Source organism: Mizuhopecten yessoensis, unplaced genomic scaffold (genome assembly GCF_002113885.1).
Source record: "Mizuhopecten yessoensis strain PY_sf001 unplaced genomic scaffold, ASM211388v2 scaffold3989, whole genome shotgun sequence".
NCBI classification, from domain to species: domain Eukaryota; kingdom Metazoa; phylum Mollusca; class Bivalvia; order Pectinida; family Pectinidae; genus Mizuhopecten; species Mizuhopecten yessoensis.
Window position 1 is genome coordinate 417,273 of NW_018405320.1, and position 24,726 is coordinate 441,998.

General features: G+C 35.4%; 1 protein-coding gene across 2 annotated transcripts in view; it reads right to left on the reverse strand.

The window, feature by feature from the left end:
* The window catches only part of LOC110448307 (cardioacceleratory peptide receptor-like), a 48,630-nt gene that overhangs the window by 10,792 nt on the left and 13,112 nt on the right, over positions 1-24,726 (reverse strand). For both annotated transcript variants that reach the window (XM_021494476.1, XM_021494475.1), the window contains exons 2-4: positions 7,057-7,198; positions 6,172-6,509; positions 3,653-3,791 (exon numbers count right to left, since the gene is read on the reverse strand). In XM_021494476.1, the coding sequence (XP_021350151.1) occupies positions 3,653-3,791; positions 6,172-6,509; positions 7,057-7,198 (619 nt within the window). The remainder of the gene's footprint in view (positions 1-3,652; positions 3,792-6,171; positions 6,510-7,056; positions 7,199-24,726) is intronic.

Consider the following 24,726-nt stretch of genomic DNA (forward strand, 5'->3'; position numbering starts at 1 on the left):
TCTTTTATATCAACTTGGAGACTTAACGGATTTTGTCATTGTGTAATAACAAATATGGGCTAAATTCTTTAAAGAATATGAAAAAGAAATAAGGGACAAAAATGATCATACCGGTCTGTTGGCAGAAAACAATCACATTTTGTTTTCATGAATACCATTGTAATGAGATCTTCTTAAGTATGCCATTATTTACAACTGGTGTTCGGTACTTGTAAGTTGGCAGTCAATCAAATGAGCAAACGTGTATGCTCTATGCTTAAAAAATACCAGAAGCGTCTCATATAGAATAAACAAAGAGGAGTTACCTGAAAGAATATTTTTCGAAAACATGTCGATCGCTGAAATAGAAAATGATGATAAGATGTAAATGTGTTGTAGTAAAAGCTAGTATACTATAACATATTTAACACTTAAGGTCGAGGAAGGAAGGAAGGATAATTGTATAAGTCGCAGAAGGACGTTCCTATAAGTCACAGATGAATGATTTAATTGGTCACTACATGTACATATATATATATCATATTACAGGTTGCGGACACATTGTTTTATAGGTCGCCGTTATGATTTTATTTGTTACGGACGTACAATTGCATAGCCAACTGACTTATGATTTTATGTGTCTCTGATTTGTGATTTTGATAGGTCGTAGACGGATGATTTAATAAATCACGAACATATGATGACCGCAGAACTGTGGTTTCATACGGCTCGGATATACACTTTTATTAGACACGCATCACCTCACCTATCACATATCGTATGATATGTCACGGACGTATTATTATAAAGGTCCCGGACGTGTAACAGTGGTCATTATTTTGTCGATGCTTCGGCTAGGAATCCAACCAAGGACGTCTTGGTTACTAGTCTACCGAATGAGCTAAAGAGAAATTCTCCCTAGCCGAGGTGGTAGGAAGAAGCGGAAAGTATTTTGTACCAAGATGATAGAAATTATTTATATTTTGCCGATGCAGAAATATATATTTTACAGATTTTTTTTTATCAATTTGCCGTATTTTGAAAAATATTTTCGGACGTTTTTCCATCTGTGTCGACATTCTTTTATTTCGCGGACGTTATTGCGAACTTTATACAACGGTATATCCGTAGCATGAAAAACAAAAATTGAACTATGCATAGAGAGTTAGCGGAATGATTTACTATCTACAGTAGCGAGCGATATGTACTGAAGTACTAATAGTTCAAAGAATAAACCGCAGAACTCCGAAAAATGTCAACGACATACATAACGTACGTATTTAACCTAGAAGACGTTCACAGGAAGTAGTTTATCTATGGGTAATTTAACCTAGTAGACGTTCACAGGAAGCAGTTTATCTAAGGGTAATTTAACCTAGTAGACGCTCACATGAAGTAGTTTATCTATGTGTAATTTAACCTAGCAGACGTTCACAAGAAATAGTTTATCTATGGGTAATTTAACCTAGTAGACGTTCACAGGAAGCAGTTTATCTAAGGGTAATTTAACCTAGTAGACGTTCACATGAAGTAGTTTATCTATGTGTAATTTAACCTAGCAGACGTTCACAAGAAATAGTTTATCGATAGGGAAATTCAACCTAGCAGACGTTCACAGGAAGTAGTTTATCTATGGGTAATTTAACCTAGTAGACGTTAACAGGAAGTAGTTTATCTATGGGTAATTTAATCTAGCAGACGTTCACGTTCACAGGAAGTAGTTTATCTATGGGTAATTTAACCTAGTGGACGTTCACAGGAAGTAGTTAATCTATGGGTAATTTAACCTAGCAGGCGTTCACAGGAAGTAGTTTATCTATGGGTAATTTAACCTAGTAGACGTTAACAGGAAGTAGTTTATCTATGGGTAATTTAACCTAGTAGACTTTCACAGGAAGTAGTTTATCTATGGGTGATGTAACCTAGCAGATGTTCACGTTCACAGGAAGTAGTTTATCTATGGGTAATTTAACCTAGTAGACGTTAACAAGAAGTAGTTTATCTATGGGTAATTTAACCTAATAGACGTTCACAAGAAGTTGTTTATCTATGGGTAATTTAACCTAGCAGACGTTCACAGGAAGTAGTTTATCTATGGGTAATTTAACCTAGCAGATGTTCACAGGAAATAGTTTATCTATGGGTAATTTAACCTAGCAGACGTTCACAGGAAGTAGTTTATCTATGGGTAATTTGACCTAGCAGACGTTCACAGGAAGTAGTTTATCTATGGGTAATTATGATATTTAAATATACCAGCATATAGAAACAAAACTTAGTATACATGTATGTTACCAAATGAAGAGAAATTAGTGCACATGGACATTTAGTCATAAGTTGCCGTTTTAAAATTAGCTAAAATGTTATCAAAAAGTTATTGAAAACAAGACCAGTTTCAAAACATGCTCTTATCTAAACGATAGTTTAAGTTAAGAACACAAAAATTGTTGATTATCAAAGCACTGTTAATAAACTCCTTAAAAGCAGTCACAAACATAAGTAAAAACGTAAATATACACACGTTAACTACTTAATCAAATTCAACCATCAGTAAAAATAAATATACAGAATTAAATAAATGATATTTAAAAGTATTACTTTTAATTTATATTTTTATAGAAATTCATAGAAAAAGCAGCACGTGTATCATTTTTCTAGATATTTAATCATAATAGTTTCATTTCATATCAACCTAAACAAGACACACACTTAGTTTGCATATACGTACTAAATACATTTCCTTCCAAACACACAACATCACACAACAGTTAGAGATACAAAAATCATTCATTATGTAAGATCTACATTAATGATATCAACATAAGACACTTGCCTTTATTCAAACTAGTGTCTACTAACTACCACAGTACACATGCTGTAAAATTGAATAAGGGCTAATATTCAGAATCATTTAAACAAGATGCATTGTCGATTACAGACCTGGTATGTGTTTTAGGATAACATCTCTCCAGGAGGAGACTTTTCGTAAGTGAGAAATGCTCGAGAAAGTTAACCACAGTTAATTTAAACCTGTTATAAATTGGACAATTTTGTTTATTTAATAGTTTATTAATCATAACATTTATTTTAAACAAGGCATATGTTTCTAGACACAATATGCGCTTCTATTTAGTAATTTTACACCAAATCTTTATCGATTTTATAGCAGCAATACTTGAACACCGGTAATGTTCCTTTTTTTGCTCCGACAGCTCAACCAATCCGTTGTTAATAATCATATGTATTACTTGTACCTTAAAAGGAGCGTTTCTAGGATATTTGAAAGAGGGGAAGTAGAATCAAATCTATCGGCGAGCGGAGCGATGCGAAAAAAATGTTCATTAATTTTTAACATAAAACAATTGTGAAATACACTAATGTAACGGTTCCTGACTAGGAGCATGTGTATTTTATAGTTAAAGTGTCAGAGTGTTTATGTGTTTAATCAATGAATATGATAAATTGCCATATTCAATACAATATTAGCAGATTTCGATAGTTTTATTTATTTATTTTTTTTGAAAAGGGGGGGGGGGGGGACCTTAACCTTGCACAACCATACATACTGCCCTAGCCATAACATCTTACCGATGGTAAATCATCTCACTACAATGAATATCAGGGTACTGTAACCCTATATCATACATTGGATCTGACATCGTGGACATCTTACCTGCTTTTTGCTGTTTTGCGTTGATGGCGTATTTAATTCTACGTGAAACAACAGTCACGATCCAGCCATAGCAGATTGTTACTATCAGGGCGGGGAAAAACACGTTAACTACAGCCTCCAGCGTGATAAAGGGTTTAATCTACAAAAAAGGAAAATACGTGCTTATGGTAGTCGCAGCCTCCTGAGTGACAAAAGGTATTATCTTGAAAAATGTGTCTTTAAAGTAGTCATTGCTTCCAATGTGACAAAGTGCCTTCTCCAAAGAAAAGAGAAAAAACAACATAACATTTTTATCCAAAGAAGTTACGTGTCAATCCTGACAAATTGTGTTCCGTTAAGTAAAATAAGTGAAAATACGAATGAGTGTACTAAAGTCTGTAAAAGTAAAAAGACAAAATGTGTGTACTCTAGTCTGTAGGAGTGAAAAGATCGAATATGTGTAATCTAGTCTGTAGGAGTGAAAAGATCGAATATGTATTCTAAAGTCTGTAGGAGTGAAAAGACCGAATGTGTGTAATCTAGTCTGTAGGAGTGAAAAGATCGAATATGTGTTCTAAAGTCTGTAGGAGTGAAGAGACTAAATGTGTGTAATCTAGTCTGGAGAAGTGAAAAGATCGAATATGTGTTCTAAAGACTGTAGAGGTGAAAGACCAAATGAGTGTACTTAAGTCTGTAGAAGTAAATAGATCGAATGTGTGTACTCTTGTCTGGAGGTGCGATTAGAATGAATATGTCTACCCTAGTCTGGAGGAGCGATAATATCGAATGTGTGTACCCTAGTCTGAAGGAGCGATGATATCGAATGTGTGTACCCTAGTCTGGAGGAGCGATGATATCGAATGTGTGTACCCTAGTCTGGAGGAGCGATAATATTGAATGTGTGTACCCTAGTCTGGAGGAGCGATGATATCGAATGTGTGTACCCTAGTCTGGAGGAGCGATGATATCGAATGTGTGTACCCTAGTCTGGAGGAGCGATTATATCGAATGTGTGTACTCCAGTATGTAGAAGTAAAAAGTTCGAATGTGTGTACTCGAGTCTGGAAGAGCGATAAAATCGAATGTGTGTACTCTAGTCTGGAGGAGTGAAAAGACCAAATGTGTATACTCTACTTTGTAGGAGTGAAAAGACCGAATGTGTGTACTCTAGTCTGGAGGAGTGAAAATACCGAATGTGTGTACTCGAGTCTGGAAGAGCGATAAAATCGAATGTGTGTACTCTAGTCTGGAGGAGTGAAAATACCGAATGTGTGTACTCGAGTCTGGAAGAGCGATAAAATCGAATGTGGGTACTCTAGTCTGGAGGAGTGAAAATACCGAATGTGTGTACTCTAGTCTGTAGAAGTGAAAAGACCGAATGTGTGTACTCTAGTCTGGAGGAGTGAAAATACCGAATGTGTGTACTCCAGTCAGGAGAAGAGAAAAGATCGAATGTGTGTACTGCAGTCTGGAGGAGTGATAAGATCGAATGTGTGTACTCCAGTCTGGAGTAATGATAAGATCGAATGTGTGTACTCTAGTCTGTAGAAGTGAAAAGACCGAATGTGTGTACTCTAGTCTGTAGAAGTGAAAAGACCAAATGTGTATACTCTACTTTGTAGGAGTGAAAAGACCGAATGTGTGTACTCTACTTTGTAGGAGTGAAAAGACCGAATGTGTGTACTATAGTCTGTAGAAGTGAAAAGATCGAATGTGTGTACTCAAGTTTTGACAGCATCTAGACAGAAAAAGAGTCATCCCCCTCCACCCTCGCAAATAAAACTGACATTATAACGGTCTGAGATGAAAATGGGTTTTGTCTTACATTAAATTTTGTCTTTTTTGTCTTAACATTAAATTTAAGTGGTTATATTACAACGCCCAGTGTAATGATGATTTATCACCGGAGAGAAAATCCAAAATATTTGTTTCCGATTGTTATGGATTAAAGTGTTTTAAAGGGCTCTGTCTACAGAAATAAACGTGATGACAGTATGAAGGGTGGTAAATAGAGAAATTCCATGGTTTGTCTGAAACCATACATATTTCACAAGAACTCCTATTATTTTAATAACGTACTCAGCAGGAGTGAACAATATCGGTATATATTGCCATGCAAGTAAAATATGTCTGAAACCCAACCGGATTCAGACAGAAATAATTGTCAAATGTAAAGGTATGCACAGTACCGACAATGGTACTGGATAAAAATGTACGAGGATTGATTAACGTAGAAGCAAAACCTTTGGCGCCATATTATATTTACGTCAATATGTGTGTCGTATTGCATCCTCTTATCATTCGCTTACAAAACATTTACTATTGGTGCAGTAAAAACTTTAATGCATGTAATACAAATATACTAATACAAACAAATGTCTAACCGGCGCTTCATTTGCATCTAATGGGAGCATCACGTGATATAAAGACATGTCTATAGGCAACACAGGGAGAAGATTATTGATAATTTACATGGATAACTAACCTTAATCTTACTATTGTTGACTAATAACTGAAACCTGGATGTTGCTTCAACTTACAAGGGACTCCGGGTAAACCGTTTCACAAAGTTTCACACCATTATCACCCGCCAACAAGTCTGAATAAAGGAGGTCCTTCACAGCAACACAAGCGGCAACTGCCCAGGCTGACACGACCAGTAACCGGCGGTAGGTCAGTCCTCGTCGTGTGGCAGATAGAGGCTTGGCTATGGCGTACACGCGGTCTGCGCTCATCACAACTAACATGTAGGTAGAGGAATACATTGCCAGTTGGTTAAGGTACATGTACATCTTGCACGGGCCATAGCCAGCATACCAATGCCCCACCAGTCGCGTAATGAAGAAAGGTAAAATATAAAAGATTGCCATCGAGAAATCTGGAAAAAAAGTACCAAAGATTAGGTAATAGCATTTTTTTTATATGTTTGATATAAGAGTTGTCGTTCCTTACACGTTGTAAGTGAGTGTAATAAACGAACACTCTGGATAGAGATTGGTAACAAGAGTGACATGTTTGACCGTAACAATCATTTTTGTCGTTATCTTAACGGCTGTAGGGTCAACAGTTTAATCTGTGTGTTACCCAACAATAAAAATAGCTTACTACATACAAGGGATTTGTCATATTCTTGTGCATTAGTGTTCCTTGTTATTTTGATATTACTACCCTGATTATCGCGTTGAGGACGTGATATCACTTTGGTTAGATATAGATTATCATGGTAATGTCACAGAAAACGCTGACCCTCCAGGAACACCTGGTTTCTATAATTAACAATGGTCTCCATGTTTATTTTTCCTTGTTCATATTTTGCCAAAGTTTTACAGATTTTGAGTTCAAATAGATGCTTTATTAATTCATTTTTTCATTCCAGGACAAAGAGAGACATCATTACAGAGTGTTATGGAAAGGAAGTCACTCACCTGAAATAGCCAAGTTTAGGACGAAGAAAGACATCTTATTTCGTTTTCCTTTCCTGATTATCAACAGAATGACAGTTCCGTTTAGGATAAGTGTAAGAATTAGCTCCACTCCAAGTATGGCCTGCTGTATCGGTAGCACCCACTGTCAAAACAGAAAACATTATAGGTATATAAACAGCTTTAAAGATGAACGCATAACACACTTATTGAAGTGTACCTATGTAACAAGGTATTAGATAGAGTACACCGCACATGAACTACACTGCACCACATATCTGTTCCGGTCTCCAAGGACTCATCGGTGTTCCTAAGGGCAAAACAATGTTGATCTCAACTACTGAAGGGGAGGTGCGTAAATCCCTTAATTATATGATTATTTTAATAAATAAAACGAGTACTGGTTGATTTAAAAATTTTAATGGATAAAGTGTGCAAACAATTAAACGTGCCACTTCTCGAAAGAGATGATTGTGGATATTATGGTTACAGTAAAAATTTCTTAATTAACTTTGTCGCCGATATCTATAAAGTCAGACAGACGTATGAATTAAATGTAACTCTTACGAGAACAAGAAATACAGGCCTAGTTTTTGTAGGAGTACGTAATATTTACGTATTGTAGAGATCAACAAAATACAATCAGCCAACCCGTGTGTTTGGTAGGTAGATCACCTGTGTTATTGGTAGGTAGGTCACGTGTGTAGAATACAATCAGCTAACGCGTGTGTTTGGTAGGTAGATCACCCGTGTGTTTGGTAGGTAGATCACCCGTGTGTTTGGTAGGTAGATCACCTGTGCTATTGGTAGGTAGACTAGGTCACTTTCCATTTCACTCAAACAACAAAAGATTAGTTAACGGATCACACAGAGCCTTACATGTTCCATAACCTCAAATTTTATACATTCTGCCACTGAGAATGTCATAGATTTATCTGTTCTAAATAAGTATTGAATTAAATATAAATACATTTTAATAAAAATCATATAGTAAATTCATTTAAACTTGTGTAAGCAGACTTTTTTTTACTGTGATAAAGGATTGTATTGCTGTGCAACATTTTATAGGCAATACGTTTATTTTTTTTTAAAACATTATCACTTTTCATTCTGTTTGATCGTAAGCAGTAATTTCTATCAACTATAAAACTTAATTTTCAGTGCAACATTTTAAAGGCAATTAGACATTTAAAAAATCACATTTCATTCTGTTTTAAAGTATGCAGTAATGTATATCAATTAAAAAAATAAATAATAAAAAAAAAAAATCAATGCATAGGCAGGCTTCAAACCTGAACATTTATTTGACATCCAGTGTTTTAATCGTACCTATTAACTACATGCGGCTGGTACACAGCACATACAGCAGTTACCCAGTTGTTCAGTTTCATTAAGAATGTAACTGAAACCATTTACAATTCATCATTTTGGCCATTTTGGTTTTAAAAATGCGACGTTAAATAAAAATCTTGTATCATGTGTCAATGATGACACATAATTGTATCAAGACTACAAAAAAATGTGTAAAATAGATCGAATTATAAAGATAAAAAGAAGACAACAAATACAAAATGAAAACATCTTGAACGCCTACATAACAATATGGTTACGTCATCACCAGTAGATGGTCGTTATTATATTGATGACTTTTACTTTTAAAATTGATATATTAATTACTCGTGAAGAATTCGGTGAGATATGAACATGTATTAATCAGTAATTTAAGTCGATAAATACCGGACAAATGATCAATGCTTAAAAATCCTTGTCTCGCAGGCAAAACACTAAAGAATTCCACTGTAGTTTTAAAAAAAAGAAAAATTAACCTCCCCTTAATCTCGTTTTGGATATAATTTAAGCTTGACAGACCAAGTGTTTTGTAGTTAACAAAGGGGACGTTACTCAGTTGGTTATATAGCGACACTAGAACTTGGTCCAATCCCATGGCGTTGTTACACTCAAAACATTGACGATTTTGATGTTTTCTTTTTTATATCATTACCCCAAAAGTACCGTAATGTATTTATCAAATCCTAATTTTGTTTTTCATATAGGTACCGTTATAGAGTGTCGTCTTTTGATATGATTTATCAAAGCTATTTTCGAGTCGGAACAATCGAATGCTTTGTAACATTTTTGGCAGTGGTGCGGGCATCCTTAATAGTAAATTTGTTAATCAGACTCATTACAAAACACATGATCTGTGAAGTCTATTTGAAATCTCACAGGAATACAGCAGATGACCAACAGATTTATTTTTCGGCCTTTCATCTGATTTGATACCGTCCCGCGGGAGGCAATGACGCACTTGTATAATGGGAATGTTTCCCGTTACTCGTGTGCGATATATCAACCCAAGCATATACCGTTATATAAACGTTTACTGATATAACAGAATTACATCTGATTCAACGTGAATTATCCAATCAATACACATTTACTGCACTCTGTCCTGTCACTATTTGAACTGTTTGATTGCTTGAATCGTCTGACTGGCGTTTGAAATAGGTGCCCGTTACCTCCTTTTATTTCTGGTGATTATTTCAGTATTTGGTCATAGAAATCGAAGCGTATCATTTCACTTGACGTAGAAATCAAATATAATCATCTCAGTGGACATTTTTTTTTATGAATTATTTACATTAACAGCTTATATATATGTCGATCGTTTTTTGAAACAACACATTTGTTGCATTAATGCTATGTGTCCATTTTAAAAGGTTATCTGCTCACTTACACGCTTACCCTTCCGGGGCACATCGTTGACTCTTTTTGTGTGTTTTTTTTTGTGTAGCATAATTTTGTTACATTTGTGCTGATATGCCCTTTGAATTGTAAGATATGCAATTTGTTTATTTCGCTTGATTCTAACACAAGTTGAGTTTTGTCCTTGTTTATTGATGCAGCCAAATATATTTTTCTGTTTTCCTTAAGGTTTTTTTCTTTTTCTATTTTTTTTTTTTTTTATGACAAATAGAGATCGCTGAAGATACAAAATCGAAACAACAATCCAATTAAATATTATTCATAGCTGTCTTATTATGGACGTTTTAAGGACGACACTAATCATTCCACATCAAATGTGAAACAGAGGTATTGCCAACTTTAACATTTGTTTCAATTGGTTGCAATGTGAAACGTAATAACCGTTGGGAATGTACATGAATGAACTACGCCCTGATAATTCAAACATCCCAATGATATCCTGACAATCAACGTCAACTCGCGCTTAAGGAGAAACTCGATGGCGTTGTAGATCAGTTAAGGAAGCAACTGTTTTGAAATACGATGTTACATAAACGGCTTCCTGGAATTAGATTGACGTATTTTTAAGTCAAAATAAAGTGTTAATGTGATTAAACTAATAGCGATGAGCAAAAGGTTGTTTCTGCAGACGTCAATTTTCAAATTAAGTTTTTTATTCCGAAGATCTTTATCATTATTTCAAACTCTACAGATGTGTAATTCTAGTAGTGCATTATACTTCACTCGGGAATCTCCTGTGAACCATTTCTACTCGGTTTGTTCTAGTGATACCGGCTGATAATTCGTGTCCTGCCCTCGCGGGAACAAGGCAGGTCTTTACATCGCACTTCTCTGAAAATATTTCCTATCCAAGGACTTGATAGCAGCCATTGACAAAATAACCTATTATCTGCACGCGATAACAATGATTCATGTATTTGACGCCCTTTTGTCAACCCTGCGTTTGGGTATTGCGACAATAATGCACTTATAAACTTGCTATTGAAAATCTACATTCCTTAACATTAATTTTTTTTTTCTTTATTATACAATATTCGAGGATCTGATAGTTACCTTATCTCGCGTCGTGAATGCCGAATTCGAAAAAGTCAAACAAGCCCTAAATAGTTACATGTATTCAAAAGGACTTTAAATCTTAAAATTTAGGTTTAAATGAAGCCTTTTTTAATATATCATCGTTAAAACACTTAGTACATCCACAAAAGCGTACAGGGGTTTATATCGAAGAAAATTCTACAAAAAATGAATCTCAATAATAAAACTGTCCTGTCAGATGATAAAACAACACATGTAATATTATGATTCAAAACGAGGGGCTATCCAGGCTTCTCTGTATGATAGACTTTTAAGAGGCTTTAGTTTGCGCTAACTAAACTTCTCAGTCAAGATTGTTATACATCCAAGTTAATATTTTCCATCCCAGAAACTTAGACTGTACCCGAAGAAATACCGACTGTCATTAGAGTGGTCTTTGAAATAATTTCTACCTCGATGTTGAGATTTTGATTACAATGATCATCATTTGTCTTTCTAGAGGAGCTGTGAAATATGTTGACGGATGTCCTTTGTGGTGCTGGAGACACTCGCGCTCTCAGAGCAGCAGTTTTCCCGCTGATGTTTTGACAAGGGTTTATGAGGATATCCGTGTTTTATGCGTTTTTGTATCGATGTTTAAGTCTTAGAGTATTGTCATTTTGTCCTTGTATAATGACGCCGATTGTACTTTCTAATGGTTGCTGGTACAAATATCTATCAATGAAAAACTTTGTTTTGAGGTGAAGATGCAATTATGTGGACCCGACAAAGCGAAATTGACTGAGACGAAGTCGCGGTCAATGTCTGTTTCTCAGTAAACATAGTGCGAAGTTAAGTTATACATTTGACAGAGAGCATTGTAACGTTGCATTTTAATTAACGCCATAAAATGAATATTAACCTGCTGAAAACATTAATACCATGTCAACATCACAAATCATAGATTGTTACACGTAATTTTAATCCATCCTATGAGGATGTAGCGAAGATATGTGACTTCTAATATTTGATAAGTTTGATAACACAGACAAGGTCGTATCCGCTTTACCTGGCAGGATGCGGTCATGACAGATAAACATGTAGCGTCAAATCATTTAGAGATTAGAGATGATGTTCCAACATTCCGATCAACTCGTTAGCTTCAGGATTAATGCCATGTCTGTAAAGACTGGAAGTAACAGTAGTACAAGTTATGAGGCATTGTAAGTGTATTGACAATGTTCCAGCTGTTTAGAAATTTAGACGCGCGTGAATAAATTGAGATAACATCAATTAGAAAAGGTTGTTCGTATAACATTTCAGAACAATCCGGAAATGAGGTTAGCGCCTCACGTATTGGTGTTGGGCGGCTGGTCTTATTACATTGACAAATTGTGGCAATTATTGGGAAGTAAGAAAGGTGGATGAACTGGGAACGCCTGGTCGGTATCGAATTCCTCAAATTATCATAGTTACCTATAGTTACCGCCGTAATGAGATTTGTTTTACCTGTCAAGGTTATAACACTGGCCTTATCCCATTTCTTTGGAGAATAACAAAATATAACTTTACAATTTTATGAAAACAATTTAAGAGGAACAAACCAAACGACTGAGTTGTATACCTAGACATACTGTCAATAGGTTAAATACTGGTAAAATATCTTGAAATCAGTTAGATTCACCTGTGTCAACTTAGGTAAATACATAGTACATAACAACTGGTTGAATCTATAGTATTAAATGCAATTTTACTTACTGTTATTGTGATTATACAGTTTGTTACCGATTGATATGCATAAACTGCAAAATATAACATTTACAAACAGCAAATAAAAAGACAATTGTTTTTTTTAAAAAGTTAAGGTCATTTTCTCATTTTTACCCCTTTTTGGTCCGATCATGCAAGAGCGTGCATGTAAACTGTTCTCATGCCATTATGGACCATATCGGCAAACAAACGTGCAAGAGAGTCACGACTAATTTGTCATCAAAACTGCTGTATTGGGCTGTCATGATTGTATCACCAGTAGTATTTAAACTGTTATACTAATCACGTAGTCGCCCTGTCTGTCAAACTAGGGCATAAACGATCACGAACAAATATTACATAGAAATGGTTTACAAATATCTGGAGTAAGATATACATCGATATTGCCAAAAATTCATGGTTTCATCATACTATTTATACGGAACGTAATTGTCTAATGTCAGATCAAGCATCAGCTAGTGCATCATCATCATCATCATCATCATCATCATCATCATCACATCATATCATCATCATCATCATCATCATCATCATCGATATCATCATCATCATCATCATCATGATTCGCATGTCAACCTGGTAACATACTAGCCGCTGTCTAACCACTCGGCTAGGGAGAATATCTCTTTAATTCACCAGAGGTCCCAGGTTCGACTCCTACAGGAGGCAGCGAAAAAAGAAGGACCTCTGTTACAATGACTTCCAGGTATGCAACCGGGAAATATTTTGTATATGCTCAAATGCACATTCACACGAATAGCTATGTCCCCCTCTCCTGGAAGACTTAGGATGAGGTTTTTCCTTGGATGGGGAAGTATTTCACCCTGGTTAAATGATGTACGTGTACTACATTGTAGGTGCTTCCTACCAACTCGGCTAGTAAAAAATAATTAAATACTTCATACTTCGTATTTTTGGTAATTATCATAAAGTTAACCAATTATATCTATCCTTTTATTAATTTAAACCAATCACACTTATCCTGTTATTGATTTAAACCAATCACATTTACCCTTTTTTGATTTAAACCAATCACATTTATCCTTAGTCCGAATTATTCTGACGTTTTATCGACTTTTTTCATTTCGGTCTGTCATCGATTAACGTCCGAACTCCGGCCCTCTATAATATGCGGGAAATATGCGACCCGCGCCCGGAGCGCACTTCAAACTGATATTTTAGAAACAAATCGTCACTTTCACACACATGTCGCACATGGATCGAAAGATCACCACAACTCAAGGACACCACAAACTCTTCTCCTTAAGCCATTTTCTAATATCTTTACTTACAACAAGAGCTTGAACTCAAGGACACCACAAACTCTTCTCCTTAAACCACTTTCTAATATCTTTACTTACAGCAAGAGCAACATGTACGATAAGCAGGACGATTTCGCATTTATGAATTTTCCCTTTCTTGAACGTAAAATCCTTGATTCCACTACCAACGGTGTTAACATGTCGCAGTTGAATCGGTAATCAAGAGCTAGCTTCGATTATTATTTTGTTTGTGATACATGTCGATTGCTGGCGGACATACTTAAAACACTTGACTTGATAAAGTTATGGTCTCTCAGGGAAATCAACTATTTCTTGGTTTGGAGTGAAGGTTGCTTTTTATCATGCTCGTTAGAGTACTTTGTTTTTTATTATTATTTCCTGAGTTCTCGCTGTGAGGCCGTGACCTAAGTTTAATTCGGCTTAGATTTGGCAGATGCCGTCGATAAAGCGAAATAAGCTTACCCCTCTGGAATTACTGGTCCTATTATATTTGTACTTTTTCAAGTGCCTTCATGTTAATCTGTCCTTTGTTTACTTTTGTTTACTTTTTGCTTTAGTTTTATCAATTTCGAGTTGGCATTATGGTTTTGTTTCGGTATCCCCCTGTTTGAATTTTATTATAGGATAAAGATAGGAACAATATATATATATTGATGCTCTGCATACTTGACAAATGCCCAAATCAATTAGAGTGCTCGAGCGTTTTAATATATTTTTTGAAATAGTTGAATCAACAGAAAAACAATTGTTGGTTATGTTTTTAATGGACCAGCTTCGAAGGATTGCTATCAGAACGAAATGACAACATAAATAACTTTTTTTTTTGCAACAATCTTCTATAAATGAGCAATTCATTTGGGACGATCAACAATCTCCGGTTGACGAAGATGACAATTTTTAATCTTAGTGTCCAATGGAAGAGATATATTAGTCGTAGGATGCAATTTACCTCTCCGCGTTTCTCCAACCAGGATGACATTAACGCTGCAATCATGTATAATATTCATTTATACAACAGAAACCACTCTCCTAAACCCTGTGTAATCATTGAAATACAGATGTATTGACAATCTCACTGATCGATATACTGTAACCTAGATTCGATGAAAAAATATTCACAAATAATATACAAGACAAGAGCATTCTGACAAAATAACGGGGTCAGTGATTGTATTACTGAAGCAGTTAAATATAGGACAATACATGTAGACCGCTAATTAGACATAGAAGCTGACATGTCGGAATGTATCAGCGTCAAACGTGACATAGCTCATCAGGTCAAACTGCCAAGGGAAACCCTAACCCTAACCCTAACCCTAACCCTAGCTCAGGTCAAACTGCCAAGGGAAACAACAAAACGAATGCCTCCCTCTCAGCGAGACGGGAGAGATGGATCAGCGAGATCAATTAGCAAAAAAATACTCCAACTAAATAATACAGAAGTGGTAAAGTCAGCTGGACGAAAGGTGGGGAAACTAGGACAAAAAGCAAGATAATTTCAAAGTGTGAACAAACCGTAACTAGAAACTAGGTAGAAATTGAACTTAGGCAACTTTCAAAAGAAGGCAATAAAAGAGTTAAACCATGTATATAACAGAATTGTAAGCGTCTCAATCATATTCGACAACACCCGTCATGTAAATCGCAACTTAGTGTTAAAAATTATGTCATTATTCGAACTCCAAATTGAGGAAATTGGGAAACATTAATAGAAGACCTTTGACAACGATAAAGGAAAGCAAGACCATGTGACAGAAGTGTAGGTGTCTTCTTTTTTTCGACAGCACAAAGCATGTAAATCGTAATTATATGCAAGTTAGTTCACGTCTTCCGAAAGAACCACACTGTACACATGTACACAACGGCAGGCGGTGTCCGTAGTAGCATCACAAGCAGCTATGTTGAACATTTTTAACACAAAGTTAACATAAGATTTATAATCTCAAACGTAACACTATAAAATTACGTTACACTGACAATGTAAAACTTCCGCTGGGGGTCTTAGCAACAGCATGGCATAAAAACAAACAAATTATAGTTCCATTTTCAAAGTTTGATATGTAGAATCGTATATTTATATGATATACTTCTGTAATAAGTCTGTAATAAAATCAATATAGACTATATCGTTCTGTTCTCTCCCTCACACCATCTGCATAAAAAGGACCAAGAGTGGTTTAATCATCTACATTTTGGTACTAGACTGATTTCTGTTCAGATTTATAGCCCTTCTTACAGGACTGGAGACAAATAGAATACCATGCGTTAGCTTTTTATGAATATTTGTGCGGAATCATGATCAGAATAAAAGGACTGAACAGAATTATCGTGGTATTAATAGCAATACACTGCAGGACTCGTATATATAAAATTTCGGAGGTGGTTAAGAATATGCCTTAGTCCGAAAACTCTTCTTGGCAGATTTCCTTTTGTGCTAAGCAATAATTGCTTATCTCATTAAGGGGGTTGCATGAGTTTTCTTAATGTCTCGGAATATTATTAACGTTAAACAACCCCTTATTATGTCTTCAAGCAAAATGCTTACCTTTGCAAAATGGCTGCCACAAGCAGACAACATAATGCACCTTTATAGTTTGTAAGGGCAACAGACGGGAAAGATATTTTCAAGACAGATTTTATCCACTCTAAACCTTTGATGCCTTAAAACTTTACCAGAATGTCTAACTGATTTCGTTGTCTGTCAAATATTTAATTTGACGAGTAATTGAAATTCGAATTTCCTATGTCTTCTTCAATCCTGAGATTTTTTCATTTTCAATAATTCAATATTTTTTTTAATAAATGGAACGAAGCAAACATCTGGTTTCGGACCGTTATCTAATAATTATGATGACTTCATCAACTTGCTGTTCAAGTTACTCATAGCTGATCTTGCCTGTTGCAAGGACGTCAAACCCTGAACACAAACAAAACACAACAAAACAAACAAAAAACACACTAACTGCCCTTCCATATCAATTAAGAGAATTCCAGTTTGCCTTCTACCGAACAAACTGTTTATTTTGTGCGCTTCACGTGCATGTTCTTACTATTTACACTCTCGTCTCAAAGTAGTAAGTGTAAAATAGGAAGATTTAAAGATCCCCGTACCATGGCCAAAATCATGGCCTGCATGACTATGGCTTTGATTAACCATTTCTAAAAAAAACCCATACCTTTCGGGACTATTCCGTCTTTGCGTATTGCAGAGTTATCTTCTCTTGTGATCAGGTATTGATTGTTACGTCATTGGTTTGTGTGAGAAAATTACGTCGTTTTCTCAAAAATTGATGACGTTACTCTCACAAAAAAATGACGTAACAATCAATACCTGCCCATAGGAGGAGATAACTCGGAATTGGTGGGAAGAATAGAGACAAAAAAAGGAAAACATAACGAACAATACTGTTGAACAACCTGGTCAACGGAAGAATTTGAAGGTAAGGGAAAGTTACTGTATACGATAAATACACAATGAAACAGGGTTCTTAACCACAGCAAAAAACAGCAACCTTAAGTTAACGTGACGAGATAGCAACAAGAAGATATATCAAATAACCACGATGAAAACACAGTGAGAAAGCCAGTATGTAGGAGTCATCTTAATCTACAAAACTGTTCCTACCGAGTTTGTCTTCCCGTGCCATTCAGATCTAGACACTAGGCAGATCGCGATAAATCAGAAACAGAAGAAAGACGCTTGTAATCACTTAAACGTCCTATCTAATAAGAATCTAAAATACAATGATTTCATGTATAGCTACCTCGTGGTATTGATAGCAATACACTTAAGATGTCTAACTGATCTCGATTTTTCATAATCAAAACCTGACCAAGATAAGATAGTCCTTGACCCACGTAAATTCCTTGATTTAATGGATACTTTATGAATAATATAGCGATAATAGAACTATTTCGCTGAAAGTAATATGTCTGCATCCCTTTCCAGACAAGCTCAGACAAGCTCCTAAGTTCCAACTGTCTTTTTTTCTTACTCTTGTGAGGGGTTCAAACAGTAAACACTGCATATGTTACACCCGTAACAATTACGATAGGGTAACAGTACATATTTCAGCAGCCTCAAATTTTAACGTCTTATCGCATTTTAACAGATCAACGCGTTTAGGAATTATCACATTCATGAACATATGCAATAGTAATCGCAATACAGGAATTTCAATTGACTGCAATCATAAATCAGAATTGGGAAATTGAGAATACCGCTGGAATATGTTCGCTTACAGCATTAATGAAAAGGAATATTGTTTACGTTGTTTTTTTCTTTTCAACATAAACTATTTTATGAAAATGAGCAGGATCACTTCTTTGACAGGTGGAAGTTTTACTAAGATTGATATTGCAGAGGCGAGTTAATTGATAACTAACTTCTAAAATGTAGCTAACGAGTAACACTAGAGTGATGTATGTATCCGTCTCATTAGTTATATAGGTATCACGTGTCCGATACTCATCAGTTCTATAGGTATCACGTGTCCGATATTCATCAGTTCTATAGGTATCACGTGTCCGATACTCGTCAGTTCTATTTGTAATAGATACATATATCTATCTCTGTGATACATTGCAAATCTATCTCAATTATCACCGAATACAATCAGGTTCGTAGTCTTCTCTTTTTATACACCCCTCAGGCGAGAGAACGGGAAAAGAATACAATTGCTGTTACCAACGGCATGTAACTTAGGAGGCGACTAATGTGGTAACCTGCAGATTGGGAATTTGCTTTGGTGTCCTCTATTTGGGGACATAAAAGCGACCAAAATATATCTGCTGCATCCATTGCAATATGAAGGATCTTTATCTTTCTTTCTACTTCTAACTACCTTTCATTTGTTAGCGCCTTGCTTGGCAACACCTAACGTTTGGCTTGAATGTTGAGCATTTGCCGAGGTGAGGAAGGCAATAGGTTCTGTCCCTAGGCCGGGAAATACCAAAGTCCTTAAAATCGTAGCTGTAAATTCCCTGCTTAACGTTCAGCATTGAGCGGAATGGCAACAACTGGTTCACCCGTTGTCAGTATAATGTGACCGGGCGGAATGCTGTGCTTGGTGCCTTTGGCATGGCATTTCTGTAAAATAGCACTATAAAGTCGGCAGCAGTTCCGCGCTATCAAAAGGAGACAAGCACACCAACATACCCTGCATACACACACGCAAGCACGCATACATTACATACATGGAGGCACGGCCTTAAATTAACTTAGATGTCAATATGACGTTAAACAAAATTTAACCATACCAAACCAATATTTCTCTACATATGCGTGCTGTTGTTATATTGGGAATACAAGAATTATTAAAATTTTGTCAGATTATATCAGTAAAATAAAGATGTATTAAACCATTACCAATCTGTCATAGAAACATGTCACACAACAAATTGTAACAATTATTGCTCCCACACCATAAAATTACCATTAATATTATATGTAAACTGATAAGCCAGTTATTTCCCGGAGGACATAATTTGTCCTTAATCACTGTAGCATTGTACACAGTCGATAGCATAACGAGGAACGGAAAGCCAGCTCTAGTGAGAACAATGCCTGTTAACTTGGTACGTGTGTCACCCGAGGCTGATATAGGTTATTCACCTTTTCTATTCTATAAAGATATAGTCAGGGTTACATATCGGGGACAACATGTAAATATACAACAAATTCGACACACACCGACAACACATACCACAGTGTAAACCTAAAATGGGAAAAAAAAGTGAATGTAAATCTGTCAAATGCCGAATTCATGCATTGACCAGCGATGTCGATAGATTCGTGATTTTATGATTGATTGAAGTAAACATATTCCATCAAGCATGATGTCAGTGTTTATTGCCTATTGACTGTCGACCAAATGGCGACTGAGAATAAGAAAAAAATCCTTTACAAATTTATCCAGGTTGAATAGACAAAATAGGGACAGAAATTGTAAATACGCGCAGCTTGTTGTAAAATGAAGACAAACGACATGTATATGTATCATATGACAAATATTGAACAGCCTCATTTACATTGTACATAGATCATCTATGTCACCTTACTAATTATAGGAATACGGAGAGAGACGCAATAACCAACTCTCATTATATTTTTCTTGGGGAAAATAGATATAATCATAATAAGTGTGTTTATTATGATAGGAAATATAGCTCCGTAATCGAAAATGTTGGAAAAATAATCCACTCAGGCTGCAAGCGGCCTTTTTTAATTATTCTTCCAATATTATCTCACCTTCGTTATATTTTTCACCATAGTACACACAGGTATATGTAAGTTGATCATTTCAGATACAGATGCTAATGTGCTGTATATTTTCACACCAAATATACTGATAATATACACGTGTATAATGCATAAGGTATTAAGGTTCAACAAGCCCCCTAAAAGATGACGAAGTCAACTAAAATTCCACCCCCTGGTAAGTCATGTTCCAAGACCTCAACTACAAATCGAAACTCACATATGTTATTTGTATATATTGAACTTGTACATTAGCTATACAAAAAATATATAGCCAGGTTAACGTAGTCAAAAAAGGGCATTAAGGCTGATGTTTTCATAAAAAATACCTCACTGGACTTTTAACATGTCAATCCCTTTTGCAACCCAACTGAGTGCTGATAAATGACCCATAATCTAAAGTTTATTTATATACCTAGGTCATGCGGAGCTTTATTTCTCTTCTGCTAGCTGTTGAGAGGAATTCCGACCACAAATAAAGATAGATGTTGCCATGCGAAACCACTAAAATCATAATAAAATCTCCTGGTAATACATTTTAGCAAATTTTAAAAAAGAAAACAATGACTAAGTAACCTTGATCGATAAATGAACTTTAGATGATGTGCCATTTGATAACATTATGTGATTATATGAATGCGCTAGACATGTTATAAACATTGAAGCTGAAAAGTACGATAATGTTTACAATAAGTCTAGCTCTTTTATTACAACATTGCATGTTAGGAAAGGGCATTTTAAATGAAGTTTAAGTTGTATTTATGGTCAAAAGTCTATAGTGTTGCACATATATACCGGTAAAATATGTTACGCGGACGTTTTACTATGATTTTGTACATTTCCATAGCAACAATCACCTTCTTGTGAGGCCGGTATGCCTCTCCACACATAGTTAAAAATAAATAAAGCGCATGACCTAGGTATATAAATGATCTTCAAATAACATGTCATTTCGTAACATTCAGTTGGGTCGATTTAGAGATTGACATGTTATAAATCTGGTGAGCAACTTTTATCATTACATCAGCCTTAATGCCGTATTTTTGACATCAATGACCTGGTTATATACCTTTTTAATAGCTCATGTACAAGTTCAATGTATTTAAATTACATATATATATTCAGATTTTTGATAAAGGTATTTGAATATGACTTGCCATGGGGTTGAAATTTAGGGTGACTATTACCTCTTTTAGGGGGCTTGTTGAACCTTAACTGTTTTATCTTCCGCGGGACTGTTATGTTATCAGTATGTGTTTACTGTGGGTGGGCAGTGCTAGCTGTTAGCAATCCTTTCAATGAACACGTGAAGTAACACTTGTGATAACAGACCGAATCTGCTACACCTAGCTGGATATTACGGCAAACAAGTTATAAAACACCGCGATCCCGGGATTCCAACACTTCGCGTACTGATAAGGAATCATGCAGAGACGATTATATAACACATCGACGCGATTTTGTTTGAAAGTTGAGATACAAAAAACACCAAAGAGTAAAAATGTTGACAACTATGCAATAATGTGCATTTTTCATGTTCTTTGGTTTTTGTTTTATTATTTTTCATTTATTTGTCATAGGAGTAAAAATACGGGTTTAGGAAAATAACGTAAAATGTTTAAAAGTTGAGTTCTAATATACTGCTTTATCAAGGCTCGGAAATTAAAGGGTTCATACTTTTTCTGGTGAAATAACCCTTAGCCTGTTACCGGATTTCCCTTTAAATCTGATTTAATCATATATTTTGAATTGATTAATCACATAATTTCAGTAAATCATAAGAAATTTGGTTTGAGCACAGAATCCTTGTTTGCCATTAATCCGGTTTCAGGATTACGGGCCCTGATATTTTATTATTCTTTTCTTAGACACGACATGTATTCAGGTAAACTTAATCTATATTCACGTTGCATTCATGCATTCTGCCAGGTACTCCGGAAGTGTAAGCGTTACTTTATATTTTGGCACCGGCCATTCTGTCCCCTGTTAAATCAGAAATCAATGTCTCCGGTTCGGTCTAAGTTTAATAGCATGTTGAGGTACGACATCTTACCGTACATAGGAGAACTCCTGACACCTAAAAGACGTGACAATGAAGACTTACAAATGGAAATATTCTAAAGCCGCCATTATATTGGCACCTTAACGACTGTTCTGACACGTGGCCTGATGAAGTCGTAAACTGGAAACACTTTAATTTCTCGCTTATCACGGAGCGGTGCGTGCACGTGAGAAACACGATCACCTGATGTGTGAAGACACGTGCATGTTATGCAATTTAATCCTTAACGTGTGGAGAGAAGAAGAAATTCGTACGAACATCACAACCTGTTACAACAAACCCAGCATGTGCAACTGTAAAATGGTGTCAAATACTCTCGTTAACTCGTCTAAACTGGAAATTTAACATTTAACACGGTATAATCACCACTTGGGAATGGTTTGCACTACATTATTTGGCGATATATTTTAGCATAAATATTAGCGCCACCAACAGATTTCTTAAGACAGTTTTACCGTTTAACAAATATTAGTGTGTGACTTTCTCCGAGGATTTGATTATTAATGATATCAAACACGTTTTGGTGAGTTTTATCTCGATAGAGTACAATTAAAACAAATGCCTTACTATAAATAGATAATACATTTGCCTTCAAAAGCTCAATAGATGCCACTAAAAAAAATTCTCACGAACCATGTGATAAAAAAATCAATACACTTGTTGATTTCTTAGTTGTGCTGAAATTATTTGTCAATACGGCTTACACATAAAATAAGAGATTTTTTATCTCTTATCCGTGTCGGATAAGATATAAAAATTGATAAGTTCCGTCGCTTGTAGATTCTTGCAGGAGACAATTGTCTGTGATGTTCACGATTATGACAAACAGCAGCTGCCAAAATAGAGATAATAAAAACAAAACACTTAAAAGTCACCCACTTAACACATTATAAAAAGACGAACGTGAAAAACTTTCAATGAAAAGTCGGTAATGTGTTTTCACTGTTCAATATCAGAACTTTCTCGACAATTACTGGTTTAGTTGATGTGTTCTTATGTGGTGAACGTCTTTTTCTAAATTGCTGCTTAGGTCAAGATGACATAAAACTGTTTATTGGCCATTCAATCATCCAAAAAACAAAACAAAACTTCATTCACAAACATTGGTTCAAAAGACGCTTGTCATCCCGATCACGTGGTTTGTCTGTCTGTTTAAAGGGTTTAGAGAGAGGTTCAGAATAACCTTCTTTCTGTTCTAGTTCAAGATGTTAGTTTTACATAATATTCCTAAAACATAGTATGTATTAAACACATTAGACACCTATAATAGAAGTTATGAAATTGCTAATAATAACACATGCGTTAAAATTTTAAATCATATATAGTACAGAAAGCATAAATCTCTCGCTTAAGGTCTGATAATAGTTAAATGGCCGGAGCCTAACATACCAACATACATTTAGCAAAGTGTAAGAATTGCCAAGATATACGCTTATTAAGCATGATTTAAAAGCTAGTTTCTTTATATACAAGTCTGAATAAAATAACGTGTTATTGCTCTTTGCTTGAAAGTGTTAAAAGATGGTAATACTCTTACATCATTTAGGAGCGTATTCTAAGTTTGAGAATTTGATAAAACATAATGACTAGAAAACAGGTTTTCCTGTATTTAGGAATATACAACATATTCTGTTTAGCCCGTCGTGCAGCTCTGGAATAGACACCGTTTACATGATTAAAAGGATAACATAAATATCAGCAGTAAGTCCGTTTACAGATTAAATGTCATTAACGCCTTTCTTTAATCAGTATAAATTTGAGTATACAGTTCTATAGGCATTTATCTTAACAAAGAAAACATTTCTTTCGATGAAGTCTCAAATATAACATTTAAAATAAGGCGTGATGCACGTTGTTGTTATTTTATATAACCCTTCAGTAGCCAAAATCCACTGTTTACTTTTGTAACAATGAAATTTACATGTTCTTACTAACAGAAGACTTTTCACTTTCTACCAGTTGTATTTTCTCATTGTTAGGAATCAAATTGAGTTTATCTTCACTAAGTCCATAGCGCCTCTGTTTAGTTGTTAAAAGCATACATTTTGTCTTATCTACATTAACAATCATTTAAATATGAGAACACTTGCGTTCCACTTTCATCTTTTTATTTTACTCTGACCCTAACAACTGTCGTACCACATGCGTACATTTCTGTTCAGTTATGAACGGCTGTCACTGACGAAAACTAAAACATAACAGGACCAATGATTGCTCCCTGAGGTACCCGTGCGTTACCCTCTTGACCTCAGATACAAGTCCTGAAAGGACTACCTTCTGATGGTACCTACCACTTGTTAGATAAGATATGTACCAAGATACAGCAGTGACATCACATTGATACATTTTCAATCTTTAAATAAATACGGTGTAGCTATGATTATGTTTTGCTGTTGACGCTGTGGTATTTTTTGTTGCTGTGTGTTGATGCTGTGGTATGTTCTGTTGCTGTGTGTTGAGGCTGTTATATGTTCTGTTGATGTTTGTTTAAGCTATGATATATGTTGTTGCTGAGTGTT